This window comes from Rhinolophus hipposideros (genome assembly GCF_964194185.1).
Source record: "Rhinolophus hipposideros genome assembly, chromosome: 5".
Lineage (NCBI taxonomy): Eukaryota > Metazoa > Chordata > Mammalia > Chiroptera > Rhinolophidae > Rhinolophus > Rhinolophus hipposideros.
The window spans coordinates 57,043,697-57,064,859 of NC_138051.1; the positions used below are offsets into that span (position 1 = coordinate 57,043,697).

At 51.4% G+C, this 21,163-nt stretch overlaps 1 protein-coding gene across 8 annotated transcripts in view; it reads right to left on the bottom strand.

The window, feature by feature from the left end:
- The window catches only part of IGDCC4 (immunoglobulin superfamily DCC subclass member 4), a 39,242-nt gene extending 18,486 nt beyond the window's left edge, over positions 1-20,756 (bottom strand). For 2 of the 8 annotated variants that reach the window (XM_081048460.1, XM_081048459.1), the window contains exons 1-5: positions 19,969-20,077; positions 10,405-10,755; positions 9,429-9,570; positions 3,243-3,379; positions 1,809-1,949 (exon numbers count right to left, since the gene is read on the bottom strand). In XM_081048460.1, coding sequence (XP_080904586.1) covers positions 1,809-1,949; positions 3,243-3,379; positions 9,429-9,570; positions 10,405-10,755; positions 19,969-20,035 — 838 coding nt within the window. In that variant the 5' untranslated portion in view covers positions 20,036-20,077. Of the gene's footprint in view, positions 1-1,808; positions 1,950-3,242; positions 3,380-9,428; positions 9,571-10,404; positions 10,756-19,968; positions 20,078-20,360 lie in introns of those variants that run through there. The other 6 variants (XM_081048464.1, XM_081048463.1, XM_081048457.1 and 3 more) reach the window with 6 other exon arrangements.
- Positions 20,757-21,163: the final 407 nt, after the last annotated feature.

The window sequence follows — 21,163 nt, forward strand, 5'->3', positions numbered from 1 at the left end:
AATTATTTTTTGAAAAAGTTTTAAGTATGGGGAAATGCTTTTGATATACTGTTGAATGGAAATAGGACTTGGAACTGTAAATTCAGCATGCTTTCAATTTTTTTGCATAGAAAAAATCTGGAAGAAAATGCACACATATGTTAACAATTTTTTATCTTTGAACGGTGGGATGTTTTCTGTTTCTGCTTTTCCCTAGTTTTCTACAATGAATACATACAACTTTTGCAACGAGAACAAAATAAAACAAAAGTCCCTTTCCTGACTTTTGGAAAGTTTCTGGAAAAGGAGCGGCACCTGGGGTCAGGAATGAAAGCCTGTGGCAGCCTTTCTCTTCCCAGTCTGTCCAGGAGTGCTGTTAGCAGAGTTTCTCTGAGTTCGCAGAATCCTCTGCGACAATTCTCAAATCCTTGTTGTGCACAGGAATCACAGAATTGCAGGGGGTCCTAAAATGCAGAGGCTATGGCAGGCCCCAGATTCTGCATTTCTAACTAGGTCCAAAGACCACACTTGCAGTAGCAAGGACCTAGGGCACCTGATTCCGGGATCACAACTCTCCAGGTGTGAAGGGAGGGAGGCTGCAGTTTTAAAAAGCTCCCTGGGTCATCCTGATGTTAGAATTTCTGGGTGACACCAGGCTTACTCCAATAATACTGTGAGGGTCCTGCTGGCCCCAGAACCCCCCTAACTAGGCACAAATCCAATGAGGCTCTGCTGGTGGGGAGCTGCAAAGATACCAGCACTATTCTGTCTCATCAGATCAGTGGGGGGTACATCGCTGTTTTGTTTCTTATTCTTCTTTAAACTCTATGTATTCATTATGTACTCTTGAATGTGAGGTACAAACTTACAAAAAAGAGGCAGTGTGGGGTAACAGACTGAGCCAGGGAAGAAGGGTGAAGGAGGCTGAGTTTAAGACTTACTTCTGCCATCAACTTGGGACAAGTCACTTCTTTATCGACAAATAGAAACAAAAATAATGCTCACTTTTCTTGCATACAGGATTGTAGGGAATCATGTAGTGGAAAGAGAACCAGCTCTATAGTTTGGGTCCTGGCTTTCCACCTGCCTCTCTGAGCCTCAGCTTCCCATCTGCCCACTGGGAATAATAATCCTCCAAGAGCTCTTGGAGGCTCGGGCAAGGGAATGGGTGTGAGTGCTCAGTAGACTGCAAGGTGACAGTTGGCCCAGTGCCCTCATTACCCTGATAACGTCTCCTGTAATGCAGTCCCACTTGGCACTTATCACTTGCTGCCTGATACCATCAAGCCTCTCTTCCTAGTTATGTGTTTTATCTCCCTCACCCAGATTATGAGTTCAGAGGCAGCCCCCACCCCCACCCCGTGTCTCTCATCTGGGTATTTTATTCATTGTGCCCAGCATGAAGCCAGGCACACAAAGGGAGAGGCACACTGGGTGGACCAAGAGGCGGCTTTGCAATTAAACAGAGCAGCAGTGGGGGGTCTGATTCCACCTGACTCACTGGCTGTGTGGCACCTTTCCAGCTCTCACACACTCACTGGCAACACTATTGTGAGGAATGAAATAAGTAAGGTGAAGGAGCTAGCCCAGTCTTCATAATTGTTTTGTGAGTGGCAGACTCAAAGTGCCTCCTAAAGGAAACATGCTACGCAGATTGATGATTTAGTTTGTCCAGGTCCCCCACCCACACTCAACCCTGGGAGAGGAGTTCTTGCCACATCAAAGATTGGTGACCATGGAGTGGTCACTCTTATAGCTCCCTGATTTTAGGACAAGTGAAATCCCACACTCCTCTTTTCCCATGCCCTTTATGCCCTCCCTCCACTTACCCTGTCGGACCCAGGACACGAAAGGGGTGGGGTCAGCCGAGGCTACACATTCCATCACGACACTCTGGCCAGACACCACAGTGGTGTTCTCTGGGGCTGCCACAATGGCCACATCCTGCCCCCTGGTGGACACCAGGGACCCTGGAGAGAGGGCAGACCAGCAGGCAGCCTTACTATTAGGCTTCTACATGAGCAGTACCTCCCCTATGTTCATCACTTGGTGAGGCAGGTGGGGCAGGGAGCAGCCAGAATTCCATCTGACAGATGGCAAAAGCAGCTACCTAGTCCCACAGAGCTGGGACTGGGACTCAGGGCCCCTTCTCTTGAAGCCAGGAGAATAACCTGGCCTCCAACACCCCACCTCTATTCTTCCCTGCCAAACTGAACCCACCCACCAGGCAGAGGATGGTCAGGGTCACGAGTAGACTTGGAGTCTGGGCTTCGAGTCAACAGTTACAGTTTCTAGTTCCAGCACGTACTGTCATTATCATAATCGTGCTGTGTGATCTTAGACAAGTCCCTTCCCCAAAGGGTCTCTGGTTCCTTGTGTGAAAGGCAAGGTGTAGGCTCGAGTTTCTGCCAGCTTGGTAACTCCCTGAGCACTGATTCCTGCCCAATGCTCAGTGTGACCTGCCTTCCTGGGTCAGCTTGGTGAATCCCTGGTTTGTCCAGCAGATGGAGGCAGAGACCCCGTGCACGGGAGAGGCAGGGAACCCCACTCAGCATCTCACCAGCTTAAGCCTGGAGGAAGTGGAGGTGGGAAGAGATGTGCAGCGGGGCTGGGCTGGGGGAGATGCCATGGCAAAGGGAGGCAAGGGAGAGGCCCTGGGCGGCCTGAGGTAAGATCCGTGGATCACCTGCCACGTGCCAGGGCTTGCCACTCTTATCTCAGCTATTCTCACAACTTCCTGAAGTTGGACATTTGATCACCAGCCCAGGGTCACACAGATGGTAAGTAGAGAAGCCAGGATTCAAACCAGGCCTTTCTGACCCCAAAGTCTATGCCCTTCCTCCTGCATTACCCTGGGACAGGAGCACCAGACTGCAGGCAGCCAGATTCACAGGGCACAGCCAGCAGTGAGGAGTGAACCCCAGTGCTCAGAGACCCCAGGGCACACAGAGGGGCAGGGACCAGGGCTTCCGGGCACTGACACCCCTTCTCAGATGCCTCTCTCCCCGCCGTCCCCAGCTCCATCCAACCCAAGGAAATACAGGGCCTCCACAGGAAGGGAGCCCTGCACTGGGAGTCCAGCCCCAGCTCTCTGACTTGCTGGGCAGCATTGCCTTCTCTGGGCTTCATCACCTCACCTGTCGGATGGCAGTCACCCTGTCACCTATTTGAAGGCAGGGCTTGGACCTCGTGAGGCCCCTCTCAGCTCGGATGCAGCTGTCTCCAGAAACGCCCCAGTCTGCCTGGCCGGCCAGCCCCCTTACCTCTGCAGGCCACACTGAGTAGGGCTTCCTGGCTGAAGCGCTGCTGGGCTGAGTTGGTGGCCACGCAGCGGTAGGATCCTGCATCACTCTCCTGAACGTCTAGGATCTGGAGAACCCCGTTGGGAAGAGTGATGAGCCTTGGGAAGGGGGAAAGGGGACCTGTGAGGTGGGCAGGAGCTCTGCAAGGAGGGGGGCATCCCCAAACTATCCTGGGCCCACCCCACTCTAACCTGAATTACCTAGAGTGCCTCACTTTCAAGTCTCACTCACAATTTAAAAAACTGCAAATTAGAACTATAAAATGCCATTTCCAGATTGTAGAATACCTATCAGATTGGCAAAAGTCAGAAGGTTTAATCACAATGGGAGAAGGCTCTGTCTTGTTGGTGGCCATGCCAATCAATGCACCCTCATTCAAGGGCAAACTGGTGATATCTTAAACTCAAACCTGCACATGCCTTTTGACCCAGCAATGCCACTTCAAGGTCTCTAAACCACAGATATTCTCATACATGTACACAAAAATGTGTATTTAACAATATTCACTCCAGCACTGTCTGTAATAGCAAAAGACTGGAAATTATCCAAGCATCCATCTGCAGGGTGAACTAGCTAAATTGACTTGGGTGCATTTATACAATGGAATGCTAGGCAGCTGTTAAAAAGGAGACAGCTCCATGTGTGCTGATATAGGAAGATCTCCCAGATGTGTATGCGGCAGAACAGTGTGTGGGAGATACGTACACTTAGATGCTGGCACCGACTGTCCCCGGTGATGGTGGTTGTGTCTAGGGAGGGGCCCTGGGATCCTGGGAGCTGACAGTGGGAGAAGGCTTATTATGCAGCCTTCTGTACAGTTTGAATTTGTTTACCCCCTGCCTGCATTACCTCCACCCTCCCAATAAAATCCTTTTCATTCACACTATGCCATCTGACCCTCAAAACAAGCCCAAGAAATAGAGGGGGTCACAACCTTCATTTTATTGGTGACAAAAATAAGGCTCAGAGGGAGAAGGATATTTTCCCATGGCCTCACAGCTGGAGCAGAGTGAAAACTTAAGCCCAGATCTTCTGGTACCAAATCCCATGTTCTTCCCATCTGCCTGTCTCAGCATCCCTTCGATGGCTGAGAATGCCAATGGAAGGGATGTGGTCCCCAGCAAGCTCCAGTCAGTGCCTACATTGCTGAGAAGGGAAGAGATGGCTGAGGGTGGTGTTCTCTGCCCTCTTGGTCAAAGGGTTGGAATGCATCTTGGGTTAGAAAGGCCCAGAGGCCTTGCTTGAAAGACAATGCAGCCAGCGCAGAGCAGCGGAGCAGGGAAGTGTCCATGGGGCTGGGGTGAGGGGAGCATAGAGGGCTCTGGCCCCCATAGGGCATGAGCAGGTCCTCCGGAATCCTCCACCTGTGACCCCTGCAGGTCCGTTGAAGTTGAGAGTTCTAGTTTCTCAAGAGGGTGAATGGTGCTGCTCCCTGGATGTAGGCTGCACCAAGGTCAGAGAGGAAATGGGGCAGCTGTGCACTTGGTGAAGATCCCTCGGCTTGTGGAAAAACAGGGTATGAGAAAATCTAAACAGGAGAGGAGAACCAGCTCAAGGGTGTTGGGAGAGAATTCTGGCCATGGGTCTAGAAAGTTGCTGTGGCCCAAAGACTTAGAGGAAAAACAGAAAGCTGTAGCACTCCCTCCATCATCCCAAAGGCTCACCCACCTCTGCCGCAGTGTCTTACCCTCAGCTCCAATAGCTGCCCACATCAGTGCTGGGCCCGAGGGGAGAAGGCACAAGGACGCAAAGGGTGTTTAGAGGAAAAATCCTGAGCCAACACCCTGCCTGCGGCCACAAAAAATTGATGAGAAAGGCCAAGTGGGGAAGAACAAGCAGGACCCATCTGGAAAATAAATCCCTCATTCCCATCCAGGTGTCCTCCACCTAATGTACTCTACTCTCAAGACCCTGTGTCCTCCCCCAGTCTAGCTAGCTGACTGCCTGCAAGGTCACTTCCTAACCCCAAAGTTTCCTGGTGTTTCCAGGGGAATTGTGCTCTGGGTACTGAGGAGGTAATACCTCCTTTGACAAGTACCATTTCCTTAATTATATGTGTTGAATGAATGGACAAACGAATGAATGAATGGATACATGTCCTCATATGTGCTGTTGCTGAAGCGAGATGGAACCATTGTTAGCGTTTATCGAAAATCTTTTCTGTTTTGTTAAAATGTAGTTTTAGAAGCTCTATCCTTGGAAAGAAGTCAAAGATATATTTATTAGTGGGGGGGAAATGTCACAAAACAGTGTTTATGAAGCAATTCTATTTTTGGAACATAAATAAATATGTAGGCTATGCACAAAAAAGTCAAAGGTGGTAAAGCTCCCGTCACTCCTGGAGGTTTTCTCTGGGAGTAGGATTACTGGGGACTCTTATTTGTTGTGTTTTTAAAAAATGTTTTTTTACGGTGAATGTTTATTAGTTTGGAAATACAAAACTTTAAAAATTTTAAGTTGAAAAAGCATGTGCCCTTGTACACTGTTTTGTAATTCTGGGCTCTAACCTACAAGCAGCTGTGGCATAGTGGAGAGAATTGGCTCCAACATATATGGAGCCAACTATGAATTTATTTTAGCAAATGACATTACATGTCTGGGCCTTAGGTTCTCAACTGAAAAATGGGTTAAATAATTCCTGTTCTGCCTACTTCACAACCCTGGCCCTTGTAATGTTTTATGAGTTCATATTAGATAATGGACATAAACACTATCTGTGAATTGAAAACTCTAAACACATGTTTACAATGGTATAAACCGCACACATATTCAAAAAGTCAGGGGTGGGAACACTCAATATGGTAATAGCTGTCTGTGTTCAGTTGACAGGCATCTTTTCTTTCCCTTTAAGTTCGTATATTTTATCATTTAAAATTTAATTCAAATTTCAAATAAAACAAAATAGCTATGTATGAATGAAAAGCAACCTCTATCCAAAAGGAAAGCATCATTCTCTTTCCAAGCCAGATTTTGAGTGTGCTGCCCCCACCCCACAAAATGTCACTGGACCCAGAGATTCAAGCATGCAGAAGAAATGATGTAGCTGCTCTGAATTTCTTGAGGGCCAAGGAGCCCCTACCTAAGCCCTTCAGAGATCCCCCTGGAGAAAAGGGACACTAGCTGAGGGTCACACCAGGTTGACAGATGCTATGGACGCTGGGAGATGGGTAGGGTAGCAACCTGGACTAGGGAGCCCACGGTATTTCAGCCCATGAGGGCCGTGTTTTTAATGTGTGAGTGAATGGTGATAACAAAATGATTTCAAGTGGATCCAGGCACATATTTCTGATTCCAGTGGTTATGAATTTATTTTTATGGCCACCTTCTATTTATGGTACATGTTGCTGTTTTTCCATTTTCCTATAGTGAAATAACGTTCCTTTTTAGTATATGTTAAGTTACAAAAGAGAGAGTTGATTTAAATAAATGTATTAAGTGATTGTATAACTGTTGTAGGGATGGCCAAAATTATAAAGGGGGTTTGTGAATGCCTGGGATTTGTGAAACTTTGCTCTCATTGATGACCGTTTCCCATGGAAGAAAAAAATTATCCCCTACCATTAGAAATGAGTATAAGTACCAGGGAATTGCCTTAGGGTCTAGTCTTCACCATCAGTTTCAAAAACATGCACAGATACCCTGACAGAGTGTGTTTATTAACTGCACATGTGCACACCCTACAGCAAGGCATATGGTCTCCTTCAAACCACTGGGCTGAGTTTATGAATAGCATATTTGTACGTATACTATATCTGGGCATGTGTAAAAATACATACCTTGGGCATAATCAAGTTGCTGTTCTAGACATTTCTTTATTCCCCCCACACAATGTGCTGGGACATGTGAGCCCAGCTTATTTATAGATGAGGATCACTTTTCAGAGAACTTGGGGGCAAACACTCCCAGGGCTCAGGAACTGGCAGCTCCAGACTCCTGGGAGAGGCCTGTGGCTTCATGGAATGATGCCTGCACTAGATGTTGGGAGGTGAGGCTGGGACCCTACTGTTTGCTGAGAAACTTTGGGGAAGTAACTCCTCTGCCCTGAGCCACCGTTGGACCACCTGATTTCTAAGCCCACCTGCAGGAGGAACTTCTCCAGAAGCTGTGGAGAACCACCCCAACCACCACATCCCGAGAGGCTTGTGTGTCATCCGCGCCAGGGTTCTGGTATCTAACACTCCCGGTACTAGCTGTGTGACCTGGGCCCAGGTACTTCTGTCTCTGATCTTCAGCTCCCTCATTTAACAATCCAGGTAATACTCTCTGCCCATAGCCATACGTATAGACCTGGAAGGATGTTGATTGTGTTACACGAGAAAAAGTAAAAGTTGCCATACAGTCTCATTTTTGTTTTGAAAAAAAGGTGATTGAACAAAAAACCCAGTATGTACAATAGAATCCAAGTTTTTTAAAGAGAATATTTATAAATATATAGGGGAAACTTCCAGAGGACAGACATCAAAACTAACAGTGGCTTTCCATGGGTGACAAGATGACTAATTTTTATTCTTTCTTGTTTATATGAATTTGAAAAATGCACCTTCTAGAAATATAAAAAGAGGCAAATATGAAAAATAAGAAACACCTACCTGGAAGGATGATATGGGAATGATACAAACATAGTTCTCATTAAGTGGTGCCTATTGTGATTTTTAACACGGGGCGATTTTTCTGCTTTCTGCCAGGAGTAGACTCTTTGCCCAGAAACTCCCAAGAAGCACCCACTGAACAGCAGGGGGAAGCCCCACATGTGGACAGCACAGAACTTCAAATGTCAGTGCCAGGAAGGCAGGGTCAGCATTCCCATGGTCCACTCCCTGGAATGTACATTCACGAGATGCTGCGAGAGGGGCTCTGGGCAAATGAGTCTAGGAAGTGTTTGGTTAAACAAGTTAAACAGGTTTTCCCCGTACAGGACTTCTCAGGGCCTTGTCACCTCCAAGAGGGAGATTTATAGGCCGTAACCTATAAACCAGACCTTATTTGACTACAGAATACTTTTTTCCCCCCAAAAAAAGCATCTTTAGGGACTAACGTTCAAAAAAGAACACACTTTGGGAAGCCATAATCTAATCCAATCCTTTCATTTTCTTCCCCTTTAATGATATAGACGGGGAGATGACGCTGAGTGAGAAGGCACTTGCTGAGGACCGATCACCAAAGTCAATAGGGTCGCTTACATCTTGACCTCTCGCCCTTCTTCCTCCCTCACAACTGTTACAGGGATGTGTCCTATAGCTTCTCTGCCTATAAGTTCCTCCTACACTTTCACCTCTACCTAAACACAGGCTCAAGACAGGATACTCCCAGGACAGGGAGATGTGGAGACCAGTGTTTCTGAGCCTAAGGAAGCCCACCTCCACCAGGAGAGAGCGAGCTGGTAATTACAGCTAGAGAGATACAGGGAGGGCACTGTAGGGTGGCTGGGAAATGCAGGCGGAGCCACATTTCCAAAGAAGTAAGAATCCCTGGCAGGACAACCAAGTCATGAGACCAACTCAGAGACCACAGATGCAAATGAGCCTTGCGCTTCCTGGTCCTGCTGTAGGTACACCGGGGCCTGCCCAGGAGGCCACGTGAGGGATCAGGTCCTGGCTCTAGCCTCTGCTTCTCTTCTGCCTGAGAAACTCTTCCCTGGCATTGCTCCATCTGCCCATTGCCTTTATGGGGAGAGAGGAGAGTGAAACAGGAAGGACCTCCACGACCCACTTATCAGGAACCACACTCCACTAGATGGAACTGAGAGGAAGAGAAGTTACGCATCCAGAGTAGAAACTCCAGAAGAACCTTGCAAAAGAGAGTGCCTTTCCAGCAGCCTCGGAGCCCTGAACAAACGACAAACTCACAGTGTGGCCTTGGCTAAAACACAGGTCCTCTCAATAAAGCAAGTTGTTGAACTAGCAATGCTCTGAAGGACCCGAACACTACTCCCTACCTAGCTCCACAGCTTGGGGGGTGGCTTGCCTTTCCTGGGTGCAAAAACTTCTGGCCCAGTTTCTCTTGGGGACACGAAATGAGCTGAGAATCAGTAGACGGTTGGCTCCTAAGTCAATTTGAGCAAATGGAGTTATCCTGAGTCTAAGAATCCCCAAACCCTCCCTGGCCTGCCCATGGCAACCCACTCTCCACTCCCCACAGGGCACTCACCGAGGCTCCTCAGGCACTGTCACCTGGTCCTTCTCCCAAGTAATGATGGGTGCTGGCAGCCCTTCAATGTGGCACTCAAATCGAGCTGTCCCATTTTCCTCCACTGTCTGAGATTCCGGGTGCAGAGAGAAGCCTGAGAGAGCTGGGGATGAGCACAGTGACACACAGGCAGGGATAGGAGAGGGGCAGGGGAAAGAGGCCACAAGCAGAGGGGGGGGGGAGAGGGAGGGAGGGAGGGGGGAATGAGAGAGAGGAAAAGGGAGAGGGAGAGGGAGAGGGAGAGGGAGAAAGAAGGAGGAGGAGGAGGAGGAGAAGGAGAAGAAGAAGGAAGAGGGGGGAACAGGGGGAGAGGAGGAGAGGAGAGGAGAGGGACACAAGCAAAGCAAATGCAGACCAACAGAGACACAGTTGGAGAGAGGCCACCAGAGGATAAGAAGTAGTGATTACTGGTCAGATGTCAGATGCTACGGGCAGAATGAGTCCCAGAGTCACCCAACCTGACATCAGCATCACGGTCAGACTACAATAGGGTGCACATTTTTTTCTGGCCTTAAAATTACTGCATGGTGATCTATGCCTCCTGAGAGCTTCTCAAGGGACGAGCTGGACAGTGGGGCTCGACTCCACACACTCCACCTGCTGTGGGGCGGGGAGCTCCCTGGGGAAGCAGGGACACTCTTTGTGCCCCTGACACTCTTAGAAGCATCGCTGGCCAGCTTCCTGGAGGAGAGTACACTTTTAGACTCTCAAACTCAAAGGGAAAGAAAAGGAGGAAGAACAGAGGAATGGAGAAGTGGGACTAACGAACAGTGAGGCAGACGATACCAGGGAGAGACCCACTGAGTAGGACGGGCGGCAAGGAAAAAGGGAGTGGGCTCAAGAGATAGGCCTTTGTGCAGGGAACTGACCAGGACCACACTTCCCACACCCCAGGCCTTTTGGGTCTCAGCTCAGCCCCCCAGATGCCAGCACTTACTGGCGAGCTTGACCACTGCAGCCTGGCTGGCTAGCACTCCAAGGGGGCCACGAGCCAGGCAGGAATAGCTGCCCTCAATGACAGCTGAGGCCTCGGGGGCCGCCTCCTCACTGCCATCAGATAGTAGTGGCTGGGACAGCCACAGGGAGCCATTGGGTAGCAGGCGCAGGTGGTCATGCTCCAGCAGGGCACCTCCGTCTTTGCTCCATGTGACGCTGGTAGGGGGTCCGACAGCAGCAGCCCCTAGACTACAGTCCAGCATGGCGGCCTGCTCTGGGCCCAGAATCACTTGCAGTGGCCCCCTTCCACAGTTCAGCTCCACGGTTGTCTCCTGCGGCAACGGCAGCTCCCCTGCATAGAGGAAGGGGCACCAGGGCCATTGGTGTGTGTCCTCCCACTTCCCATAGCACCCAGCTCCTGACACCCACCTAGGGGCTGGGGCAAATGGTGGAGACAGAGGTCTCATGGACAGACCTGGCTCTGTCCATTTACTAACTGTATCTTGCAAATTGCTGTACTTCTCCATGTCCATCGTCCCCAGCTGCTCAGTGTCCTCCCCTACTAAAATACACAGTGCTCCGCAATATGATTCATAACAGACAAAAAAGTGGAAACAACTCAAATGCCCATGACCTGATGAATGGATAAACACGTTACTCAGCCATCAAAAGGAATGAAGAGCTGACACACGCTACAACGTGGATGAACCTTGAAAACATTATGCTACATGAAAGAAGCCAGTCACCAAATGCCACACATTGCATGATCTCATTTCTATGAAATGTCCGGAATAGGCAAATCCATAGAGACAGAAAGTAGATTAATGGTTGCCAGGAACTGGGGAGAGGGAAGAATGAGGAGTGATGGTTAAGGGATATGAGGTTTCCTTCTGAAATGAGGAAAATGTTCTAGGATTAGATAGCGGGGGTGATTGCACAACCTTGTGACTATACTAAAAACCACTGATTTGTACACTTTAAATGGTGAATTTTATGGTATGTGCATTGTATCTCAATAAAAACAGACACAGTCATTCCTTCCTTGTCGGGCTACTGGGGGCACTGAATGAGATGATGTGTGGAAAAGGAGGGAGCGCAGCACAGCTCCTGACCTGGGGCAGAGCTGCGGCTCAGGAGTGCCATTCTGTCCCCTGGAGCCTCACACATCACCTTGACCACTACTACCCTCCCCACTTCTGCCCCACTGGCTGGAGGAGCTAAGCACGCCGTCCTGCAGCTCATTTCCCCAAGGCCACGCAGCCAGCCAGCGCCAGATCCGTCTCCTGACCAAGCCAGCCATCTTTTCTCTCCAGACACCCCAGCAGATCCGGCACTGTCCTTGCCACAAAGGGAAGAGTAGGGGAAAATGGAGGAAGGAAATGCCATCCCAGGGTCAAAACAAAAGCACACGAAGGCCAATGTTTATTATTTTAACCAACATTTCAGCATCGCCCAGGAACCATTATTCAGAGAGAAATGGTTGGCTCTCCCAGTTGTGTCTCCTGGAAGGTTGACCTGCTGCCTCCCTGTCCCATAGCAAACCTCAGGGGCCCCAGGTCCCTTCGTATCTTTTGGCTCCACTTCTTCCTTCAAAGCAGAATGACGTGTCTGAGAAGGAACCAGGGACAACGGCCCACGCTTATTACAGGCAGGTCTGGGCTGATAGAGCCGCATGGGGCGTGCAGAAAGAACAACGCCTAGGGGTCAGGGGTTCTCAGTTCCAGACCTGGCTCTGTGTGGCCTTGCTGTGTGGCCTTGGGCCAGTTACTTCTCCTTCTCACCCTTAGTTTACTCAAGGGTAGCAGGTGATGTCTGAGAGTCTATGATGTTAGGATTATTCAATGAACTGAACTGACCTATTGAGGAAGGAACACAGAACATCACCTAGACATACAAATCATAGACACAACCTCCCACACCTGAGCAAATGCACCCCAGTCTCTGCTACACTCGTTGAAACCTGGACACATATATGCCCACACTTAGAACCTGTCCCCGGCTCCCCTCCCCCCCACTCAAAGAAGAACAAGACTGAGGGGAGAAGAGAAATCTTGACTAGCCGAGATAAGGAGGCCAGGAGGGAAGCCAGGGCTCTGATGCCGCAGTGTGAAGGATGGACAGACAGACGGGGCCTGAACCCGGCATCTGCCTTTCTTAATGCATCACAAAGGCTCCACTGGCACCTCCAGTAACACAACTGGAATCAGCATTAGCAGTGAGTGCAGGGAGGAGAAGGCAGCCCTTGCTTTCACCCAGTTTCCATTCTAATTGGGGACACCAAATCAGCCATTATCATTGAAGGCCATTTGCTGCGGGTGGAAAGAGCATTTGACCTTGGCACAGAAGATCAAGGTTCTAATCTTGCTCTTCCACCTATCAGCTAAATGACAAGCCACTTAACCTCTCTGGGCCTACAGACCTCTGTAAAATGAAGATAATACCACCAGGCCTGTGAAGATTAAAAAAGATGATGTATGAGTTCTGACAATTAAGTTCGTGAACTCATCCTAGAAAAAGTGCCACATACCTCCTTGCTGACTATCACTACGGTCAGATTCAAAGTACTCCCCTTGGGAAGCTGTGCACTGATGCCACCGCCTAGTCCACCCTTCAAAGTAATTTTGGAACTCTCTTTCTGGAATGGCCATCAGAGCTGTCATTGTATTACCCTTGATGCCCTGAATGTCATCAAAATGTCTTCCTTTCAATATTTCCTCTATATTTGGGTAAAGAAAGAAGTCATTGGGGCCAGATCAGTGAGTAGGGAGGGTGTTCCAATGCAGTTGTTTGTTTACTAACTAAAAACTCCCTCACAGTGGCGTGGGGGCTGGTGCATTGTCGTGATGCAAGAGCCATGAATTGTTGGTGAAAACTCCAGGTAGTCTAACTTTTTCACGCAGCCTTTCCAGCACTTCCAAACAGTAAACTTGGTAAACTGTTTGTCCAATTGGTACAAATTCATAATAAACAATCCCTCTGATATCAAAAAAAGATTAGCAACAGCGTTGCAACACGTTTGTGAACTTAATTGTCAGACCTTGTAGGTCAGGGCTCCAGCCCAGAGCCTGGTGGGCATCGATTAAGGAATAGGAGCTCATTCTTTAAAGCCACTGTAAGGGGCTGTACAAATGCTAATTTCTGTTCTTAAAATCCAGTCCCTTCTATCTCTGAGGCCCTAGATTCTAGGATTCAAACTCAGGCAAGCCTGGGCTCTCAGCCCAGTGGCTTCCAATTGCCCCATTCCAGCCGCTGAGCAGTCGGTTTGAGTTTCAGGGGAGAAAAGCCCCACATGACACAAATCCCTGAGCCCTCCGGCAGCCTCCCCACCCCCAACGCATGTCTGAGGCTTGGAAAATCCCCTGCCGCGCTGAACAAACAATGTGAACAGTTGGGGCCCGAGCAGCTGCTGGGTATGTCAGCAGCCCGGGCTCTGGAGGGCAGGACGGCAGCCAGAGGGGCCGGGTGGCTGGCTGGGGAGGCCAGCGGAGGCTCCAATTCCCTGCTGAATATTCATGGATCAGCAGATGTCTGGCTTCCTCCACCTCTGAGGAGCCCAGCACCCAACAAGGCAGAACTGGGAAACCAAGGGATATACATGCAGAGTGAACTGGGGACCTTTCAGAGAGTACAAGGCTGTGCCTAGAGCCCAAGTTGGTCCATGTGGGTGGAAATGTCTGCGAAGGCTGAGATTTCTCACTTTATAAGTGGGGAAATTGAGGCCCAGAAATAGGGTCTCAGCTCTCTGGGAGACAGTCGCTCCTGAAAGAGACATTTCTCTCTGCCTCAGTGCCCAACCCAACTTCTAATGCCCAGGAAGCTCAGCTCAGGCACCAATCCCTGCCTTCCTCAGGTGAAGTTTTTCCCGAGTCTCACACCACAGAGCCAGTTGGAATTCCGTCCTTCTTTATGCCTAGATGGACAGTAGGATGCAGTGGGACAAGCCTTGACCTGGAGTCAGAGTGCTGGGTTCATCATTTGTTGTATGACCTTGGGTCCACGACTTTCCTCCTTTCAGCCTCAGTTTCCACAGTCTTAAAGTGAAGAGTCTCCACATTTCTTATTTTCACCAACATTCTCCCATTGGCAGAGGGGAGCATACTTAGGAAGCTCGCTGACTGCCTGAAATGGTTTTATTTGAAAACTTTGGCACATTTTGCATTCTGCTCCATTAAACAGCAATGTTTGTTTTAATACAAATGTGGTTCCTACACCATCAAATCTTTTCATAAAAGAGATGCTCTGGTGAGTGGGCGTTGTTTGTCCAGTGGCTTTGTGGCCACCTCTTTCCTGCCACCCCCCAACCCCCTGCCATGGCTGACCCCCGAAGCCCCTCCCTTGAGCATTTCACAGCCATCCCTCCCAAGACTGGGGTAGACACACAGTGGACACTTGCTGCCCCACAGCTTTCTGCCTCGAGGGAACTTCCCTCTTCCACAGCCCTTGTGAGTCTCCTTGGTGAGACCCTGCCAGAGACACACAGCTTCTATGCCATCTCTCAATCTCTTTTTTTCCCCTGACAGATTATTTTACCCACCGACAGGATAAATTAGATTTTAGGAGGCCAATTAGAACCCAGACAGAAAGAAGATTCACTGCTGAGCCCCAGGGCCAGCTCAATGCTGTTTCATGAGATTAGTGGGGCCTGGCCAGAGTCAGGGTTCCTTTTTTCAGGGAACTCGCAGGAAAGAGGCAGGTGGGAGGAGGGGAACAAAGCTGAGATGCCTTCTTCACTAAGCGAAGAACTTGCCACGAACATCAATGCCTTGTCACTTCTGAATTTCAGGGCCCAACAGATTTAGACTTGTTTTCAGTCTAGGGGTAATTCTCCATGACCCCATCACCACTTTCCTTTCCCGGGAGACACAAGTCAGTTCTTTCCAGAAACCTCCCTCCTCACTCTCCTGCCTTGGCCACCTCCCTTGCCACACACTAAGCTCCTCCCCGTAACAGCTGGAAGGAAGCATGGGATGGTTGCCTGAGTGAGCCACAGGGAAAGTCGGAGCACCCACTTCAGCAACTTGACAGCAAAGTCACACTCAGCTGCCTACCTCCTGTTCCCTATGACCCTCTGTCCCCACCAGATCAAACCACTTCCAGTTTTCTGAAAGCATGCTTTGTTGTTCCATGCTTTGCTCATGCTGCTTCCTCTCCCTACAATAGCTGTGCCATCCAGGGTCTGATTTAGATGCCTCTCTTTTTTCTACCTTATAGGACCCTGGGCACCTAGGTCATTGCAGTTATTGCTCTAGATTTTTTATTTGCTTTTCTCCCCAACTAGGCACCAAGTGTGGGATGATGTCCTAACCAGCTTTCTAAATCCCCAGTACCTAAAACAGTGCCTGGCACATAGTAGGTGCTCAATAAATTGAACGGATGAGTGCACACGTGGAAACACTCAGAAAGACACAATACAGAGCCCCTCATGCTTTTCCAAGCCTCAATTTCCTTATCTGTAAAAAATTATAGGAACTCCTTTCTGTGTTGAAGATGATGTGAATAATATTTGTGGAAGCTGCATCCCATGTAGTACCTAGTAGACACCTAACAAAATGCTTAAAGGGCACAGAGAAGAGCAAACTCACACTGAAACTCTCTACTTAAACATTACCAGGACAGGGGAGTTCACTACCTCACCTGTTCTTTGTATGATTAAAAATATCATCCTCCTGCGCCTACCTTTTTCTCCCTGTATGATCCACTCACTTGCCAGAGCTCTGTCCTCCGAACTACATGACAAGGTAATGAGTCCCTTATCGAACCACCCAGAAATCTTGGCTGTGTACTAGCTTGCACCTGAGAGCAAGGCTGTGTACTAGCTTGCACCTGAGAGCGGGCTTATTGAGCCTCAGCCTCCCTGACCCCAGTGACCCCACAGCCCCTTCAAACCAAAGGATGCCTCAGCCTCAGCCTCAGCATTGAGGCAGTAGTAGCTGGCAGCCCAGAAAGCCCAGAAGACAGATTCCATTTCTCTCCATGTCAGGCCCAGAATATCCTGTCTCTGGTTTTCCTCCCCCTGCAGCTCTCATCACCCACCTCTGACCAGGCTGGGGCTGGGGTCCTCACCTATCAGAGCTGCTCTTACTCCTCTCTCCCCCACCCCAGGGAGCTGGGAGCCCCCAGGCAGGCCTGGCAATGACATCTGTTCTACATCTGGAATTCTGTGTCAAGTCTGGTTGCTGTACCTCAGAAACACTGGAGGCTGAACAGGAGGTAGTGGGTAGGGATGAGCAGAGGAGGGTGGATTCCAGAGACCAGATGCACAAACTGAGGGGGGGGGTGTGGGGGACAAGCCTAAAGTTGATAACTTCTCATGTGAGGGGGAGGGGGTGCAGAGAAACTGAACTTGGGTACCAACTACTGGGAAAGTGTCTGCCCCAAGAGCTGGGAGACTGGTTTCAGCCCCAACTCAGTCCCGATCCATGTAACTTTGAAGTTACTCAGTTTTCTCACCTGCAAAATGGGTTCATGCTAAAATTATTTCTAAATTCCCTTTAGTTCTGACATTCGATGATGCTTTAATTGTGAGATTGCTTAACTCGAAAGAGGTCCGTACCTTCAGGAGAAAAGGAAATGCTGATTTACACATGTGTGATTAACTGGGCCACAAAAGTACATCCAGGATCAATGAAGGTTTGGATAACTTCTGGATAAGATTCACTATTATGAGAAACTATGTTTGACCTGGTTCCTAACCTCTCGATGGGGTCTGAGAGGAACCACCCCAATACCCCAACTGCCTGAGGTTGGCCTCTGAGATGTCAGGCTGAGAAAGGGCGGGGAGGGGGCAGTTTCTGGATGAGGAGAAAGCAGCTTTCATGTTCTTAAAGGGCTCCTATTTCTGACCACTAGCTTCCCCACCCCCAAATTCTTGCATGCTGTGAAAACAGATCACTCAGCATTCCAGCATCCCAGAAAAGATTCCCATTCCTCTAAAACATCTCCCCAGTTCCCAATCCCTGATTCAAGAGAAGTGTCGGAGGATGAGTGGCGGTCACTGTCCTCATCCCAGCACCCCCCCTTGCTCTGCCATATTGAGGTTGTGGAAGTGTTTATTATTATGTTTGACTTCCCTCTCCCTCAGCCCTTACAAACTCAATCTATCCTCAAGTCCTACTCATTCTACTTCCCAAATATTTCTAGAATCCAGCTTCTCTGGCCACCCCAACTGCCACTGTTCTAGTTGCCACCATCCTCTCTTTTGGATGACAACAACAGCCTCCCAAGAAGCTCGAGCTTCCTGCTTTAGCCCTGGCCAATCGATTCTCCACACTGGCTGGAGTGAGCTGATGCAAAGCTGATCTGAAAACCCACCAAGGGCTCAGAAACCTTCATGAGCTGGGTCCAGGCAACTCACCTTCTTCCTTGACATTTCACGGCCTCTGTCCCACCCCTCTCCAATCTGCCCCACGCTTACCCCTTGGGCTCTAAACTCCAGTCGGATTTAGCTTCATTCAATGGTCTATCAGAGCTGCTGAGTGTTTGCACATGCTGTTCTCTCTGATAAACTTTCCCCATCATCACTATCTTTCTACAGGGTGAACTCAAGCTCTGCATTGAACTCCATTATTCATTGCTTCGGGAAGGAAGACTTTCCTTTACCTTTCCAGAGTAGCTGTCAGTCTTCCCCCACCAGACTGGAAGCTTTGCATTAGGGACCAGGTCTGCCTCCTTATTTACTATATTCCAGGCACCAGGCATGTGCTAGCCACAAAAAGGGGTTGGGGGAGCACTCAGTAAATATTTGTTGAATGAATGAATGAATGAAAGACTCCGGTCAGATCAAGGTGGCTAGTCAGAACTCTGTAGGAGCTGTTCCCAGGCCTGCTGAGCTTTGCACAGCAAAGGGTCTGGGACTGATGGCCAGTACAGTAGTTGCTTTAGCCAAGCACACTGCTGCCAAGGGAGCCCCAGCTGCCTCTGTGCGCCTGCTTTGTGCACTCCAGAGCAGACAGAGGCCAGGTCTCCCAGGCAAATCGAGCCCCTTGCGGGAGGCCCCACCAATATGCATAATACTCCAATGCACTTCCCAGCCCTGGTCCACCTTTGTTGGGTGACCCTGAGCTTGTTCCTGGAGTTTTTGGAAAAGCAGAAGATGGTGAGCACAGCTATTCGCAAATGCCCTACAGGAGACAGACGCCTATCAGGCACATCCCTGCCCTCTTCACCTGACAAACTGCCCCCCCCACCCCGCTGGGCCAGCCGCTTAGACCCTGCCCTCAGGTGGCCTCCAGCCAGGTCCGCAGTCAGACTAGAAAGGGGCGTGTCTTTGTAGCCAGACGAGGGGTCCCAACAGTTCCCCGCACTTTCCCACCCACTGTTTGGGTTTCCTGAAGATGGGCTTGGGGCTGGCGGGGCAAAGGCTCCTCCTCCCGCCCCCCCTCCGCCATCCCTGCTCCCTCCCACGTGGCCTGGCTGAGTCTTTCTGGAAAGCCGCAGCAGCTGGAGAGAAATCCCCCTCCCCACCCCCACCTTCAGGTCCCTCCCTGATTCGCCCCGGACACATCCTCAGCTCTCCTCTCCGCAGAGAAGGCACGAACTGGGCGAACAAAGCGGGTAGCCCATCCCCTCCCCAGCCCACCTACCTTTCCCAAGGGCCACCCGAAACGCACACAAGACAGAAAGCTTGAGGGCTGGGGGCACAAGAAGGAGCCCTAAGCACAGAGACTCGGGACTCCGTCTCCCCACTTCCAACCCTTTCTCTAGCGTGGACAACTCTGACTCTTCCCCTCACCAAGCACTGAGGTGTGTGGGGGTTTGGAAGAGGCTCTGCGGACCTTGTCCACGCTTCCCTGATCTGCCCCTGGGGGTGGGGCAGGAGTGACACGCGTCCCATGCCGAGAGCGTCCACGAAAGCAACTGGTTTCCTGCGCCCTCCCCCAGCCCAGTCGGGGCCAGGGGTTTGGGGAGCAACACTCCTTCACACACACACACAACAGCCCGGGGACCACACCTACTGGGCAAAGTTGAGTGTTTTACCACCACTCACCTTACTCAATCCGAAATTTCCTGCTCTGTCCCCCCGCCACGGGCAAGGACACTTCCCAAAAGCCAAGGCCAAATGTTAGCTCTGCCCCATCAACACAGTTACACACGGCCTCGACACAAATAAAGGTGCAGACACACACCCCCACGGCCCCCCTCCTTCACACACACGATCAACCCAGAGACACGCGCGGGCAAGGCAGAGCCCGTCCCGTGCAAGCCACCAACACCGCGGCCACGGGCCGGCGATGCTGCCGCGACCGTGCCACGCACTGCGGCCCCGTCCGCCCGCAGCGGCCCCCTCCCCAGCCTCCGCACGCGCAGCGCACACACACTCTCACTCCCGACTCGGCAAATCCAGGACACACACCCCCTGCGGACTAATAGGAGCCGCAAACGCCCCCGGCTGCAGCTCGCGGAGCCCAGGCGCGGGCATCCCACGGACCAGGACACGCAGCCCGCGCCCCACGGCCCCCGCGCTCGCTCGGGACCCGCGCTCCCCGCCAGCCCGCAGCCCCGCGCAGTCCCGGGCGCAGCCACACACCGCAGCCGCTCCCGCCACGGCCGCGGCGCCCGCCCTTACCGCGCGCGGCCAGCAGGCAGAAGGTCAGCGCCAGGAGCCCGCCGCGGCCGGCGTCCGCGCGCGCCATGGGGCCGGGGCCGGGCCGCCGCCGCCGCCCAGCTCCTCGGCCGCCGCCGCCGGGGGAGGGCGCGCCGGGCGTCAGTGGCCCGGGGAGGCGCGGCGCCGCGGGCGGGGGCGCGGCCTCGGGGGCCCGGGCCCGAGCGGGGGCCGGCGCGGGGGCCGGGGCTGCCGCCGCCTCGCCCGCCCCTCCATCGCCATCTTGGGCGGGCAGCCGAGGCGGGGGCGCGGCGCGAGGGCGCAGCCCAGGCCCCCCCGGGGACCCCGGGCCCGGCGCCGGGAGCCTGCGCCGCGCGGGGCTCTGCTTTGCCTGGGTCTGCGCCCCGGTGCCTCACCCTCCGGGCCGCTCTGGGCCCCGGCTGGGCCGCTGGTTTCGAGGTCTGTTTGTCTCAGTCTCCCTGTTTCTGAATCCGCGGGTCTCTCGTTTCCCTGCCCCTGCCTCAGGGTCTCCTCCATTTCGGTTCCAGGCTGCGTGGAGGCAGAGTCAAGCCTCGGTCTCTGTCCTGAGGGCCCCGTCTCGCCTTCGGAGCGCAGTCCATTCCAGTGGAGGTCCTGTACTTCGCTTCTCCACAGGCTGCGCCAACAGACCCACCGAGGACATGGCAGTTCTCCACCCGCATATCCGTTGCCATTCCACGCAGAGGGTTTCTCCGGGCTTCCCTTCCCTGCTCGTGCAATAACCAATCCAGGCAGGGCGTTTAGTCTACCCCAAACACTTCCACACTGCAACCCTGGGAGACACACGGAAGGTTCGATTGCTTCCATTTTACACACAGGGAAACTGAGGCTGCAGGAGGTGAAGACTTGCCTAAGGACATCTACTGCCCGAGCCAGCACCTTTCCACGGGGACCAGGGGGCGGCAGACGCAGGACCAGAACCCCGGTTTTCTGACGCCAGGAGGCCATTTCCCACTCATTCGTAAACTGTGCCTTCTCTGTCTTAGCCAGACTGGTTGCTTCAGTATTCCACAAATATTTCTTGTTTTAAAGACAGGGATTCAATCTTCAGGCCACAGCGGGGAGAGGAGTACAGATTAAATTACCTATTTAAGGTCCGTCCCAAAACCAACATGCCACAGGTCTTTATTCCCTATGTCCCCAGCATTCCCATGACTTTTGTCTCTACCTGGTAGGTGCC